The sequence below is a fragment of the Pseudomassariella vexata genome, assembly GCF_002105095.1.
Source record: "Pseudomassariella vexata strain CBS 129021 chromosome Unknown BCR38scaffold_5, whole genome shotgun sequence".
Classification (NCBI taxonomy): domain Eukaryota; kingdom Fungi; phylum Ascomycota; class Sordariomycetes; order Amphisphaeriales; family Pseudomassariaceae; genus Pseudomassariella; species Pseudomassariella vexata.
Genome location: NW_024467960.1, coordinates 324,159 through 338,194, shown reverse-complemented (window position 1 = coordinate 338,194; position 14,036 = coordinate 324,159). Strand labels below are relative to the sequence as shown.

The window sequence follows — 14,036 nt, the reverse complement described above, 5'->3', positions numbered from 1 at the left end:
CATAGGAGGAAAACATCTAGGCCTCTAGAGCAACCTGTTTCGGCTCATGCAGTACCGGCGGGCTTTCCCTCAGCACCTCCAGGTCGGCCGGCTGCGCGGGCGCCTGTGCCTGTGCCTTGCGAGAGTCACTGACTACACGGACGCTGCCACGCTGGCCTCTAACCATGTGGCCCGACTCGACTTGTTGAGATATCATCTCATCTAAAATCATCGACATCTCATCCACGCTCTTCCGCCCTCGCATCGGCGAGATGCTCTTCCGTCGTGTTACTGGAGGGTCAGGTAACGCGCCCTGGGGAGGGGGGCTCGCCGCATGGTCGTACAATAAAGATGACCGCATCTCACGAGTTTCACGCCGGGAGCTATCCATGCCCTCAGCTGCGTCCCGTGAACGAGCTGCGCTGCGGAGTGCCGATAGCATGCGGTCTTTGTCGTCTAATTTTGCCCTAAGCTCTGCGATCTCCGCATCTTTCTCCTTCATCAGCACAGAGACACTGTGGTCCTCGCCAACCATGATCCCCTTGTTGGGTGAGGAGAAACCAACAGACGTCCGACTGGAGCTTGCGCGCCTAGCTTGCAATAGTCTCTTTTCGAGGGTGGCGATATATCGATTCTTGTCAGCAAGGTCGGCCTGCAACGCCTGATTTTGTGCTGCAAGAGAGGCGGTGCCGTCGCCAAACTCGCCAAACTCGCCAAGACTGTCATCCTCCTCGGCCTCGCCTCCACTCGAATGCCTCTGCCCGCTCGATCTCCGTCCAATAGTGGATGATGAAGACGCCATTGAGGCTGTCCTTTCCAAGAGTGGCCGGCTGCCAGTCGACATGGCCATGGACGACCGGACAGACGCCTGCAGCGACGCCTGCGAGAACCGAGCATGCATTCCCAATGAGCTGAATGTTCCATTGGTGTTAACGCCGATGGATTTCGAGCTGAGGATCAGCTTGTTCAAATGGTCAATACGCTCCTTCAGTGCTGTACGTGCAAGTTGCATTTCCAACATCTGTTCTTCGTGTCGTGCCTCTGCTTCCTTCTCACGCAAGCGCTCTTCCTCCTCGTCTTTTGCCCTGTCTTCGTCTTCGGCATTGGTCGTTTCATTTTTGGCTTGCTGGTCGAGCTGGCCTCGTAGTTCCAAAATTTCCATCCGGTATCGTTCTAGAAGGACCCTAGCACCACCTTCGCCACCAGCACCAAGAGCTTCTTCAGCTCGCTTGGCGTGGCTTACGATGCTGTTCTTCGCTCGTGACGCGAACTTGAGGGTGTTGATCGTCTCCGTTGTGTGGCTGTTTGCAGAGGCGGCACTCCCAGCTGCGCCGATCTGAATTGTGCACAAGATGCTGACAAGCGAGTTTCCTGACAGCGCTCCTTGCAGCAACCTAGTCAATTTGCTGTCTCGGTAAGGCAAATGCTTCCCATCTTTATCTTTCCCGTCCTTGTCCTTGGCGTCGGAGAGTTTCGATATCACAGTACCTAGTGTCAGTAAACTCTTGTTGATATGAGATCCTTCTATCCGACGATCCTTGGTCTCGGCCGCTTTTTCGGAACCAGCAAGATCGATCAAACTCAACGTGGACACGCGAACTCCCCCAGGAGGTAGACCTGACCGCTTGCTATCGCCTCCCGTATTTCCCGGTATGCGTTCTCTACTCTCCACGACGATCTGAACCACAGCATGACTTCGAGAACTCCTTGCGTTGAACTGTGTACTTGCCGTCCTACGAGCCTGGTCACCACGGGCAATGACGCGCAGGAGTTGGGTGGGACTCTGCACAATCTCCTCCTTCAGTGGCGTTGCGTAGACACCGCGCTTGCTGTCTTCTCGCAACTTGATTTCGTCCTGCGTACCCGTTCCTCCAACCCCGCTAGTGGACATGTTGAGGAGATCATGGATCTTCTCGTTGTAAATCTCCAAATAGCTGACCCGCAATAAAAACTCGCGGGATGGCGTCTCGCGGATATAGGAGAAGATGTCGGTAATGGCCAGCGGTATTACACCCGGGGATGAAGCTGTACCCTGCATTGAGAATGTCTTACCAGTACCTGTCATGCCGTAGGCGAAGACAGTTCCATGGTAGCCTTCCATGACTCGGCGGACGAGTCGTTTGGCGCAGTGATCATACACTCTGCTATTGTCGTCGTGCGTGGCAAACACATTATCTGCAGCTTGGTTAGTAGGCATTCAAGTAACTTTGGGAATGTTTTGCTCTGAGCTTACCGTAGAAGTAATCACCCCCTTCCTTGCCACGGTATGATACAAGTGACCTCCTCCCATCCACCATCCATTCCCCCTCAACTTGGTTGTTATTGCTTCCCGAGTCAGGCCGCACTCTTACGCTGACAAGAACGTTGCCCTTGCCATCTATTCCTTTCGAAACGCGCTTATCGCTGATAGAGCTTGCATTCATGTCTACGGGGTCATCATAGGTCGTAGCAGACGTAGAATAGGAGTCTTGGGCCGAAGAGCTCCGGCTTTGCGGCGGGGAAGAAATGCTCATCAGCCCATCTGAATTCCTCACGCTGGCCCCGCTAAGCGTTTTACCCTCGCCACTGCCGTTCAGCAAACTCGGAGTCATGTTGGACAGATGACCCATCCTAGGTGTGGCACTCGGTGTTCGCGACTTTCGTGCTGGGGTGGTAGTTGATAAACCGCTAGACAACGGACTTGGTGGCAGACTGGTGGTTCTCGAGTCCCCCTTGGGAGGTTGAGGGAACGAATTGATGCTAACCGTTTTGCGGATGGTTCTTCCATTGGGAGTGGCTGCGCCTTTGGGGGTTGGCAAAGCTGTGGTGGGTGCTGGGGTTGGCGGCGGGAGATGTGTAGCCGATGGCGCTCGTAGACCGCTTCTCGGCGTGTTCGGGGGCTTCGAGGGAGCTGCAATCCCGCCGGCGCTCTTCCGTGTCTTGGAGACTGGCAAAGCAGGGAGGGCGGAGTTCGGGGGTCCGTTCGAAGGACGCCCGTGCCGAGGCAAGGTGGTAGCCATCGTGCCGAAGGTTGAGGTTGTCTTATGATCAGACAGTCAAGTCAGATGGTGATCTTGAAGATTTGGACTCTGTGTCGCAATTAAGACTCCATAAAGTTATGTTCGTGAGCCCAATACCCGTTGGCCTAATCGAGCAGTTCGGGAGAAGGACCGCACAAGGTCAGGTATCAACGGGACACAGATGATGGTGGTCGCTAGGTCATTCGAATGTAGGTGGGCTAAACTCGTGTGGCTAGAAACAATGCGGCGGGTTTCGTCCCAAGTTGCGTTTGGAGATTTACAGTTCAGGGCAGAGTTCTGGCTCTCTGAAGGTTCGCGGTCGGGGATGGGCGCATGAAACTCCGGGTGCATGAACCGCAGTCCCGGTCAACTTCAGCAAAACTTGATAATTCGGGTGACTGCGAACATTTGTCAATGCAAGGATCCACCAAAGTGAACGCGACAAACAGAGTGCTGCGCCCCTTCCACGCCAGCCGGAGTATGGACATGCTCAAAAGACTTGATGACAAGTTATAGCACTAACCTACTATAGAACCCCCCACAGTTCGTGTTTCTGGGTTATTGGACTTGTAGATTTGCGTAGCGGCAGATCCAAACACAAGTCGGAAGAGAGATTAGTCTTGCGGCTTTGGTGCCCGACGGCTAACGTCGAGCTTGGGCGTGTGAAGCGACAGCGAGGTCAGCTGATAAGTCAATAGCAAGACATTCGAGGTCTCAAGAAGTGATGTCTTGTATCGGCGGAGGATCTGGGGTCGGTTTGGGTCGGCGGTTAAGTCGTTGCTTTTTGTGTTTTTCCTCCTAGCGAACAGACCGATAGACAACGTGGTTTGAGCGTCCCAAGATATGACATGCATCAAATGAGGAACGGTCCCAAAAAATCAATTGTTGCGAGAGAGCGACGGAAGACGATTGGGTGGCTCAAGAAAAGTAATGCGATATCAACTGTATCAAGTTCGTTGGGCCAGCGGTGGATGTTTCTTCCCTTGCGTTTTGAGTCGAAATGCGAAATTCGGGTGATGAGCAGACGCAGAGCAAGATGTACACAGTCCTCCGCGTTGGCTGGTGTGAGATTACAGGGAAGTGTCTTGCGGGGGGCACCTGTAGAATTGGTGGTTCGCCGGTGATGGACAGGGCTCCGAGCAGTTGTCCAATCTCATGCGCTAATTCGCAGAGCGATAGAAGAGAAAAAAAATCCCGTTCGGCCAGGAGTTTGGCACGAAACGGCCTCTGCGCAATGAAGCAGGAGAGCGAAAGTAAAAAAGTAGAACAAAAACAGAAGAAAAAAAGAGAGACAATGTCAGGCATGGAAACAGAGTAGACGTTCGTCACAACATAATGGACATTGGCATGGAAAGAGGAGAGTTGAACCGAGATGGAGTCCAAGTCAAGACTTCCTGCTCCTCTGTGCAGCTCTGCGGTTTCCTCATCGTTGGCTCTCTGATCAGTTCGCGTCCAACGCTTCTCCTGATGGTCACTGCCCATTTCCTATCAAAGCCCCCGCCGGCGACTCTATTCCCCTTCTGTGCACTCAATTTCGAGGCGGCCAAGCTATCCAAGGCTATCCTGTACAATAATGGTCGACCCCTGGAGCCTTTTGCTGCACCCTGCAAGGTCCAACATGGGGTGTGGCGACAGGGTTCACAACTAAGCTGACAACGACAAGTCCAGATCTTCAGTGGGGGAAAGGTACTTGTCCTGCAAAGCGTCGGCTTCGTTGTACTTTTAATTATAATTATCAAGGTACTCACGATCAAACGGTACTTTATCTGAAGAGAACAACTTGAATTGTGTTACTCTCTCTTCTTTATCGAACCAGCCCGCTTGTTTGTCTGGTTGTATGAACGAACCTTCCTTGCAATTATCACTTGCTGTGTGCAGCGTAGATTACGGAATCGAGCTTGCGGTCGCAATTGCAACCATCCAAGTGACATTGTAACGGGTCTTGACGAGCCGGCCGAATGTCAAGATATCACCAATACCGAGCTCCTCGACATAGACGCAGATATCCCATCCCTAACACGCCGCTTCGAGCTGCTCTACAGGGGATAACACCTTAGGCCTCGGAAATCCTTCTACAAAAATCCAGTTCATCATCATTCAGTCGAACTGCTTTCCCAGCTTCAGCGGCTCTCAACATATAAACTTGAGCCCAGTCATGTGGCTATCAAGTCTACAACCCATTGGACCTGCAGATTTCCTGAGACGAGCTTTGACGAGGACCTCAGTTGCGTACAATGAGGTTTCCCAGCGAATAAGCCATTGACGTCTCGTCGTCGCCATGACCCATTCGCTACAATTTCCCCGGCACAGATATCAACCGCATCACTGCCGCATCCAGTCGATAGCCGTGCGTTCCTGCACTTGATCACATCACGCTATCGCGCAAGCGGTTTAGACATCAACATTAGACCCCTGCTCTGCCCTGCAGTCTGTCGTGCTCACGGTGCTACACACCAAGATGCTGCAGCAGTTGGGTTGAGCTGCTCTACTACCCATGGCCGACGCATAGGATTGGTCTATCAAGGACTACCAGGAATCCCCTCGCTGTGGGCTCGAGAGACCCATGTGATTTTTGCGGACGCGACGCGCAGTCGGTTGTCCCGATGGGCCCTGTCAGGCTTACCACACTTTCTAAAGTTTAAGGCGCACGCGCCTACGTGTGAGTAGCGTTCTTCGCAATCCAATAACGGCCCTGACCTACATCGGTATATTGCAAGGTTGCATTCTTGCACAATTTTTTAAAGCAAGGCAACTTTCAGCGTACAAATCGATTGGTAAGAACCAGGACCATGGATCGCTTAAATCATCTCTAGTAAGCATTCGAAGCTGAGTTCCTCATACCCTTAACTATGACTCGCGTATCCAACCACGGTTTTCAGGCCGAACAGACAACTATACGGATGAACACTCGACCGCCCTGGCTCCGTGTTTCGATGACTAACACAACTTTAAGCCACTAGTAGCAAACTTCGGTCCCTGTGCTCGGAAGACTTGAGTACTAGGTGAGAAGACGGGGTTATCTTCAGGGTGGTCCGAAAACTTGGTCTAGGTGGGGATTGTATGAACAAACATACTCCTTGAGCTCTTATTTCGCTGGTCAGAGTCGATTATTGCTAGTTTGCTTGACATACGCAATAGGTATAATTCACATTGTTAATGATCCTACAACTTTTTTGATGACCCGATGACGAACCCATTCCCTGACCCCACGACAGAGGTAGAACAGTAAAGATAATGACTCAGATAAGTTTATTTTTGGTATCTCATGCGTCCCTTACCTGGCTTAACACACGAAAATGCATGTTCGCGAACAGTAATCCTCTCCCTGGCACTCGGGTTGAGCAAACACAGGGCCGCCAGACACGAGGCACCAGGTGCTTCCCTGATCGCATCCGTGGCGATCAAACATGATTTTCCTTACTTATCAGACGGTCATGACGTTGCACATCTCGAGGTTGGCACTCTCATCACACATCATCGTCTTTGCACAGACGACATCTGAAGCTGTGAAGTTGCTTTCCCCGGCGAAAACTGTTTGAGCGTGCATGTTCTGCACGGCTCTTCTTCATCCCAAGAGTCAGTCAGGATCACGACCATTGACTGAAGTTCGGTCATGCCAGGGCTAAATTGACGGGACGACGCCTGTCAATAGTCCTACCAATAAGCAGTCAACTTGAACATATCACCGAGGACTCTGCGCTTCACAGACACTTGGAGCTTCCGCGCCCAAGCCTATCAGATAGCACCAACGACAAACTGTCAAGGAACATAGCTCTTGGGAGGTCAGATATTTGTCACGATCAAGAGTTTGGACGGAAACACTCGCTAGCATGTGGTTTAGGATATGCAACTCGGTATTGGATCTCGCTGTCAACTGAGCAACACATCATGTCGCTCGGACTCCACGACCGACGCTTCTAGTTTCAAAAACCTCAACTAAGCCTGACCCGAGGGCTTGTTGCAAGACGAAGTGAAATGCAAGCCCACGAAACTGTTTCCACTTTCTCGTCTGGCCAGCAAGTTTTCCCGTGAACTCGCCACGCGATCGCTTGGCTGCGTCCCTCGCGTCATCTTTCGGAACAACCCCATTCCATCGGTCCCGAAGTACGCCTTCGGTCGCTTCCCGAAATCGCGACTTGCTTAGCAGAGAGACGAAATGCTCTAGTGCGGACGATAGTAGCTTAAGAAATGCGCTGTTGCCCGGTATTGCTAGCCGAAGTTCAGTCACGCCGTCCGGCAGTGACCACTGCGTGCGCTGCCCACTGCCGCCGGCGTTGTGCACGGCTCCCACTCCGCCGACAGTGCCTAGCGAGCCCGTTGGCTGTTTCGAGACTGTCTCTAGAGATACAAGCGTCGTTTTGTCTTCTGGGCGCGAATAAAGATTCACGGTGTTGGATACAGACGAGTGGGTAACGGACCCTGAGTGGTGAGCTGTCAAGAACCCTGTTTTAAAGAGTTGATCGAGTTCAGACCAAGACAGCGCTGTCTTTGGCACCATCTGTGTGGCCGGATTTTCCTTCAAGAAGGTCTTGAAATGCTCTTTTGTTGCTTCTGACAGTTGTGGACACTCGTCGATCATCTTATCGAGGTCTGTAGTCAGTAATAGTGTCTCCCCAATCTCACCACGCCTTGCGACGACTATTTTCCGGACAATTCCCGATTGCGCCATCTCTGCGATCTCTCGCTCCACCGCGCTCGGGGACGACAGCAGGGCTTGTATATGCGACATCGTCACGATCGGCGGTAACTGCTTCCGGTAGTTCAACACCTCCGATATGCGCGTAGAAGTCATACCGGCAGCCTGATCTGGAATCGGCGAGAACATGTGCGATCGTATGTAAAGAATGGCTTGCGCTGTGTCGCGCAGTTGCAAATCGGTCGCAAGCGCTCGAACCAGCCCGTAGTCGTCCAATTTGTCTTCAAATAAGTCTTCATATTCATCTTCATCATCCACACGCGCGGCTGCTACCTTGCCCTTCGGTGTGCCTATGGGCTTGCTTCGTGGTAAGGACGAGGTCCATGATGAGGACGATGAAGTCGACGAGGCAGAGGGTCGCTTTGCGCCGGAACTCTTCTTCTTGACCCGGCCAGAGCGGCCCAGAATTGATCTCAAGCTCATTTTCAGTTACAAAAGACATGAGAGTATGACCACAACCCCAACTACAAAATCCTGAAGGCTAGAAGTGACGGCAAAGGTGTACAGGCAGTCTTGTCAAAGGGAAGGCGCAAGGCTGCTTGGGTGTGATTCAAGGTCGCATTGCGCCGGGCAAGTGCAGCTTACAGGGCGGAATTATGGGGGCCCGTCCGCATCGGGCAACCGGCATTCCAGACAGCCCCGTACGAATGGACGCCGTGCTTGGGGCTAATCAACGCAGAACGTCTAAAGTATGGGCTTTGGATAGCAACGATGGGTGGCTAATTTGTAAACGAAGCTCGATGCTTTGTCCATTGTATTATTTATTATAGGGTTTAGTCAACCCTTACGGCGCGCTGCCCACCTTGTTGACTTCGCCTACCTAGCGATAATAGGGAGATTGGTGCAGTTTAGGATTACGAGCATCCTAGCCAGTCGACCGTCAAGCACTACGTCGGCGGAATATAACTCGACAGCCGGTCCAGAATTCGAATCGTTAATCCGACCCCTTATCGGACCTCGCCTTTCCGATAACGCTCGTCGGCGAACCCGTCCCCTCACGATAGAAGGCGCGCAGCACGCCCTCTCGCCGCGATTCTTGCGAGCGTCTAGACCACGTTACGGTCTATCCACTTGAGCGTATGGTTGAGATGTATACGCTCGACGAGAACCCCAATTAGCAGATACTACGACTTGTCGCGACAAAAAATAGTCGAGCATCTTCTGCACATCAGCAGCATCCCACCCCTGAGGACGAATTTAAGTGCCACATTACCACACTTATCGGTAGTTCAGGCAGGGGTTTTAGCACAGACTTAGGGAGGGATAGGAGGTTTAGTAGTCGTTTGGCTACAAGTTTACCTGTATAACCGCCCGACGCGGCTTAAGGGCCCGCTATATCATCTATAGCCCCTTAAGGGAGTACTTGTAGAGGTACCGAGGGTTAACACCTACGGCGTATTTAATAAAAAAATATTATTTTATTTATTATTTGTTTTCCAAGTCGGTATGCTCGCCAGCAAAGTACAAGATTGTCACTAAGTGTCAAACGGCTCCGGCATCCCTTGGAGCCGAATCGTGGCCTCGACCAGCTATATCCGCCGTGAATTGAAATAGCAACTGCTGTTAGATTGGGTAAATATGTAAGCTTGGCAAGCTTCGAAGCAGCTTCGCCAATTGCCAGTCCCCCATAACAATTATCAGAACGCTTTCCATCATCAGAAGATGAGTGAGAATACCAAATACGACTAACTATATTAGAGTCTGTTGACCATCATGCGAGGGCGTTGTGAACGACCACTGATATGTCAGAATCATGAAGTATTGGATTTCGCATACCACAAGGGATGCTTGGTAACCGGCTCTAGCCCAGTGAATGGGTATGTTGTTCCAATAATCCACGATTCTATATTTTAGGAGTCTTAGCCTACAAACCTCTGTGATATACTCCCCAGGAGTGAATGCTCAACCCAGCTAACGCCGCATAGAGGTTCCCTGTTCCATCTCATGCTAATGCCTTGTTCATTCCCATCCTCGCAAAGGGACTTGCCTCTATTCTCAGCTTCTGCGCACTCAGGCAAGTAAACGAGCTGAAAGTCTCCATTATGTCAAGTTATTCCGACACCGAAGAAGCTAGGGACGACAATTTGTTCCAGATAGCGGTCTGTCATTTAGGAAATGAGACATTTTAGCAAAAGCCCCTGTATGAGATTGATAGATTTATCGAATTCGATTGTATATTGGCAATATTGACACCATTGGAAGAGGCCCAGGCACATGGACAGACAATTTGACTCAGTATGCCATACGCCAGTTGCAATTCCGTACTGTCTAATTTCGTCCCTTGTCCTTTCTCAACGAATGCATAAAAATGCAGTGTACTATTTCCAAATAGGAGGAAGCAGACAGTCCTTCTCGGTAGTATGCGTTTTTCTTCCATGGTTTCTCAAGTCATGAGCACAACGCCAACGAGGCGTATGCAGGCGAGTTCGATTCAACGAGACATGAGTACAGGTATTATACTTGCCACATGTTGCACTTTATCTACCGGAAGGTGTTATTGAAGCTGGCCTAGAGCGGAAGGTGTAATAAATATTTCACCCACCGGCCAGACGGAGCGTCATAGCTAAGTGGGGCAATCACTAGTCTTTTTGATTGGCACAGGAAGAGAATACGGACCTCGATATACTCGCGTCTATTCAAATATGCCCGTACATGGTCATTTTTCTATGCCCGTAATGATTTGATTTTGTATGGGACTAAAGGTTTTCATTGGCATGATGAAGTCGGACGGAATCGCCGCTGCTCAAAATCGGTTTTATGCCAGACAGCAAAGCCGCAGCAACGCCGCATGCGCATCATCTAGCGGCACTCGGAAGCCGAGACCGAAATTCTGGGGTAGCATGGTGAAGACAGAATCTCGGCAACTCCATAAGTGTGGGGACGACTTTATGCTAACATAAAAATCTGCGCAATCCTCTGCGATCACCATGTAAGTATATCCTCCCCCAGAGGTAATAGAATCAACGCGAATTGGGCCAAAATTTTCGCAGAGCTGATATCAGGCTTTTAAAGAGGCACTAAGCTCAATGCTGTGTAACGCGTAACGCGTGGCGCTCTGGTTACTCTTTTTATCAAGTTCTATTCTCATGCGAGTGTATATGGAGGGTAAAGTGTGTGATATGGGAAAGCTAGGCTAGCTAGCTACTGTGACGGTCAACCCTCGCAGACTCACTACAACCAGGTGACTTACAGCTGGAACACCTGCCGTGGCAGTGTCAGATGGGAAGCCAATCATAACCCTTGTAGGAGCCCCGCCAAGCGTGGATGACTTAGTCGCGATCCCTCAAACCTAAGTTGTCATCTTCTTTCCTTCGCTCCTTAGAGTAGAATCTTCGTCGATAGCACCTAATCGAGGTCTATACCAATGCGATGCAACCCAGGTCGTGACAGCTACTATGGTAGCTGGCTGGCCTCGGGCCTTTTTGGGCTAGCAAAGCCTTCACGAGGTTCTGTCGAATATCACGTGTGTCCAATCGAGTAGTCAGCAGTGCGTAAGATTGTATATAAATGAGGTGTGTTCTTGTCTGTCTGTCTTCTTGTCAGGGTACGGCCTGGACCGAAGGCGATAGTACAGAGTGAAGGGGAGAAATAGGCGTGTCCCCCTGGTGGTCACCTGGTGTTCACTGGTGGTCACTTGGTGATGGCAGGTAGGGGTATCCACAGTAGTTCATTGATCTCTCCCATCTCTATCTTCCTCCGTCTCGACTCCTTACTTATAGCCAGCCGAGGTTCTCTGTTGGATTCTGGATGTTTGCTTCCGCATGTCTGTGTTCCTTCGACTTCGGCCAACATCTTGGATAGCGGCTCTTTATCTGCAACCAAGCGATTCCCTATCCGCTGCAAACGGCTTCAACAGCTCTCATTCGCCACAAGCGGCTCTCTAGCCGCCACAAACGACTTCCTTCCTGGTGGAAGCCGGCCCGCCTCGGATGACACTTGTGGCTCTGACACTTCTGTTCTCGCGAACTCCCGTTGCTCTGCCTTTTATAGATGCTTTAGAACATGTCGGTAACTTTGGTGTTACTTTTGAGAAGAGGGGTTCCTTTCGCCTTCTGAACTTCAAGTGACAATAGTCTTCTCTAGTGCCATATTATTTCTGAACCTAGGAACCAGGTGCCCTATCTGACAGGTTCAGCCGGAGTGCTACATAGTACTCGTCTTATCTATAGCTACAGGGTAAACCCTCTTGAGGAAACATACCAGATTCGTATTATTAATGCCGCCTTGATGAGCTAGTTGAGGGATTCACTCCTCTGTTGATGACTCTGTGGATCTCGTATCGAGTGCTGCGTCTGCTCCACGCCCGCGTTGTGCTGTGTTTTTGGCTAGAAGCGCTATTACTGTCTATCTAGAAAAAGGTAAGGTCGGACCCACTAGCTACACGATGTACTATGGTATCATGGGTAAGTTTTCAATTGTGTGTTTGTACCGTGCTCCACCTAGGCACGAGCCAACTCTTAGCTACCTGGCTTGAAGCGACCTTAACAGCTGTCTTAATCAGATTAAAAGAAAACGTTGTAGTAGTGTGAATTTCGGCTTTCGATTTACCACCGTCGAAATGGAGGGTTCGAATTCGTTAGCGATCTGCTTCTGTAAGGTGTTTAGTCCCTATTGTAGTTGCTACATACGCGATAATTAGGACGCGTTAACAGCAAGTTGGAATGGGAGGTGGAAGTACCTTTTCGTTAGTATGAATAGGCTAGGTAAGAATCGGTAAGAATCAGTATAGCGTTACCTTGGCAGTGGTCCACTGGGACTTGTCAAGGGGGTGAAAACTTTGGCCTGATACCGTAGTACTGCTAGTCGTAGTAACTAACCGCATTGACCACCTTTTTGCATGCACCCCCATTTTGCAGGGTCTAACTGAATCAACCTAAATACTATATTATTTATATACAGAACATACTTAATTTAAGTGTCCGAAGACTTAGATATATTCTTTCGAGCCCTCTTTTTAGGAGGGACCCTTCCTTCGAGAAAAGTATCAATTTCTAACTGCTTATCCGGTAAAATAGGCCGTATTCGCTTATTTCGCTTGTCCGGAGCTGTTCGGATCGCTGATAAGTTAACGAATACTTTATTTGGGTCTGGCTCGACGGGCTGGCGTATATCTGGAGCGTATTTATTGAGTTCTTTATATAGTTGCTCGTTTTCGATACGTAATTTGGCATTCTCGGCGGCCTGGAGTGTAAGGGCCTTGCTCGCCTTGCCTACTAGGGTACGAATCTTACGAGATACCCCGCCCTCGGCTTTCTCTATCGACTGTAGTTGGCTAGATAGTTGCTGCGCTTTCTGAGGAGTAAAAGCAACTAAAGGTGGTGATATATGAGGCGGAGGATCTGGTGTATGAGGCTCCGGAGGATCACAAGATACGTCGACTAGTCCTTCGGAGCCTAGGGGACATATACCAGTCTTCCGCCAGCCAGATTTAATATTTTCCGTAGTAAAGGCTCTCTCCGAGGCACGTAGATATGCTTCTAGCATACGTTGCTTGTAAATTGGGGCTGTAGCCTTGTAGGAAGCGTAAGCCCTGAGCTCTTGGCGGTAGTAGATCTTCAAAGGTGAGAACGGCCCGACATCGCACGGCTGGAGATCGTCACTGCAGTGTGAGGGTAAATACAGCACGGCGACTCTATTCGAGTAGGCTTTCCACATAAATTCGGCATGAATATGTGTCTGGTGGCCGTCGAGGATAAGGAGTCGCCATTCGGTACCCCTAAGCTTCGTCTCGGGGAGAAAAACCTGATCTAACCACCTATTTGCGATAACTTTATTACTTCAGCCCTTACTCGTCGCAGTGTATTCCCACTCAGGGATATTTTGGTCTGGGAACCACTGTGCTTGGACTCTCTTGCCGGAAAATACGCAGACAGGTGTACCCCGTTGGGTATGCGAAATGTACTCTAACCAGGAGCACCACGACGAAACGTCCGACTTTGATACGCGTACCTGACGTGAATTAGACGCCCCAATAACCGTACCATGCCCAGATTCCCCCTCTTGGACACCTGTCTCATCCATATTATACTCGTTGTCGGGTTTGATACGATACTTCGTACGTAAGCGTTCGAGGAGGGTGTAGAAGTCTCGGATCTTGTTCGAATCGGACGCTCTAACTCGGCTAGCATCTACGACGCGCCCAATTTTGGTACGTATCTGTGGATGGCGGCTAATGAAGTGATCCACCCAGTGTTGGCCGAGTGTATTGTTATCCCCTTGAGCAAGGAGGATTTCGGCAGCGAAGTCGGCCACATAACGCTTGCTAGGAGCCCTTCCACACATTTCTTCGTGTAGGATCCAGTTTACGATAACCTCCTCTTGCTCTGGAGTCAACTTTTGTTGCCTGGAGGCCGTGTCGCGAT

The 14,036-nt window shown here is 50.5% G+C and overlaps 3 protein-coding genes across 3 annotated transcripts; all 3 read right to left on the bottom strand.

The window, feature by feature from the left end:
• Nucleotides 1-16: 16 nt before the first annotated feature.
• On the bottom strand, nt 17-2,978 carry BCR38DRAFT_407854 (kinesin motor domain-containing protein; the record flags this gene model as incomplete). Its single annotated transcript, XM_040858211.1, has 2 exons — nt 17-2,154; nt 2,213-2,978. 2 exons carry the CDS (start codon nt 2,976-2,978, stop codon nt 17-19), a joined length of 2,904 nt encoding a protein of 967 aa, XP_040716814.1.
• Nucleotides 2,979-3,668: 690 nt separating this feature from the next.
• Nucleotides 3,669-4,491, bottom strand: BCR38DRAFT_167513 (uncharacterized protein). Its single transcript, XM_040853823.1, has one exon. It carries the CDS (start codon nt 4,458-4,460, stop codon nt 3,897-3,899), a length of 564 nt encoding a protein of 187 aa, XP_040716813.1. The 5' UTR covers nt 4,461-4,491; the 3' UTR covers nt 3,669-3,896.
• Nucleotides 4,492-6,873: 2,382 nt separating this feature from the next.
• BCR38DRAFT_314878 (serine-threonine protein kinase 19-domain-containing protein) lies at nt 6,874-8,097 on the bottom strand (the record flags this gene model as incomplete). The annotated part of the gene is made up of 1 exon (XM_040854691.1): nt 6,874-8,097. A coding segment is annotated over one exon (1,224 nt), but the record flags the coding sequence as incomplete, so codon positions are not given.
• Nucleotides 8,098-14,036: the final 5,939 nt, after the last annotated feature.

What these genes read in the sequence shown, in the direction of transcription:
- BCR38DRAFT_167513 (XM_040853823.1), bottom strand. Translation starts at nt 4,460, where the DNA reads ATGGGCAGTGACCATCAGGAGAAGCGTTGGACGCGAACTGATCAGAGA.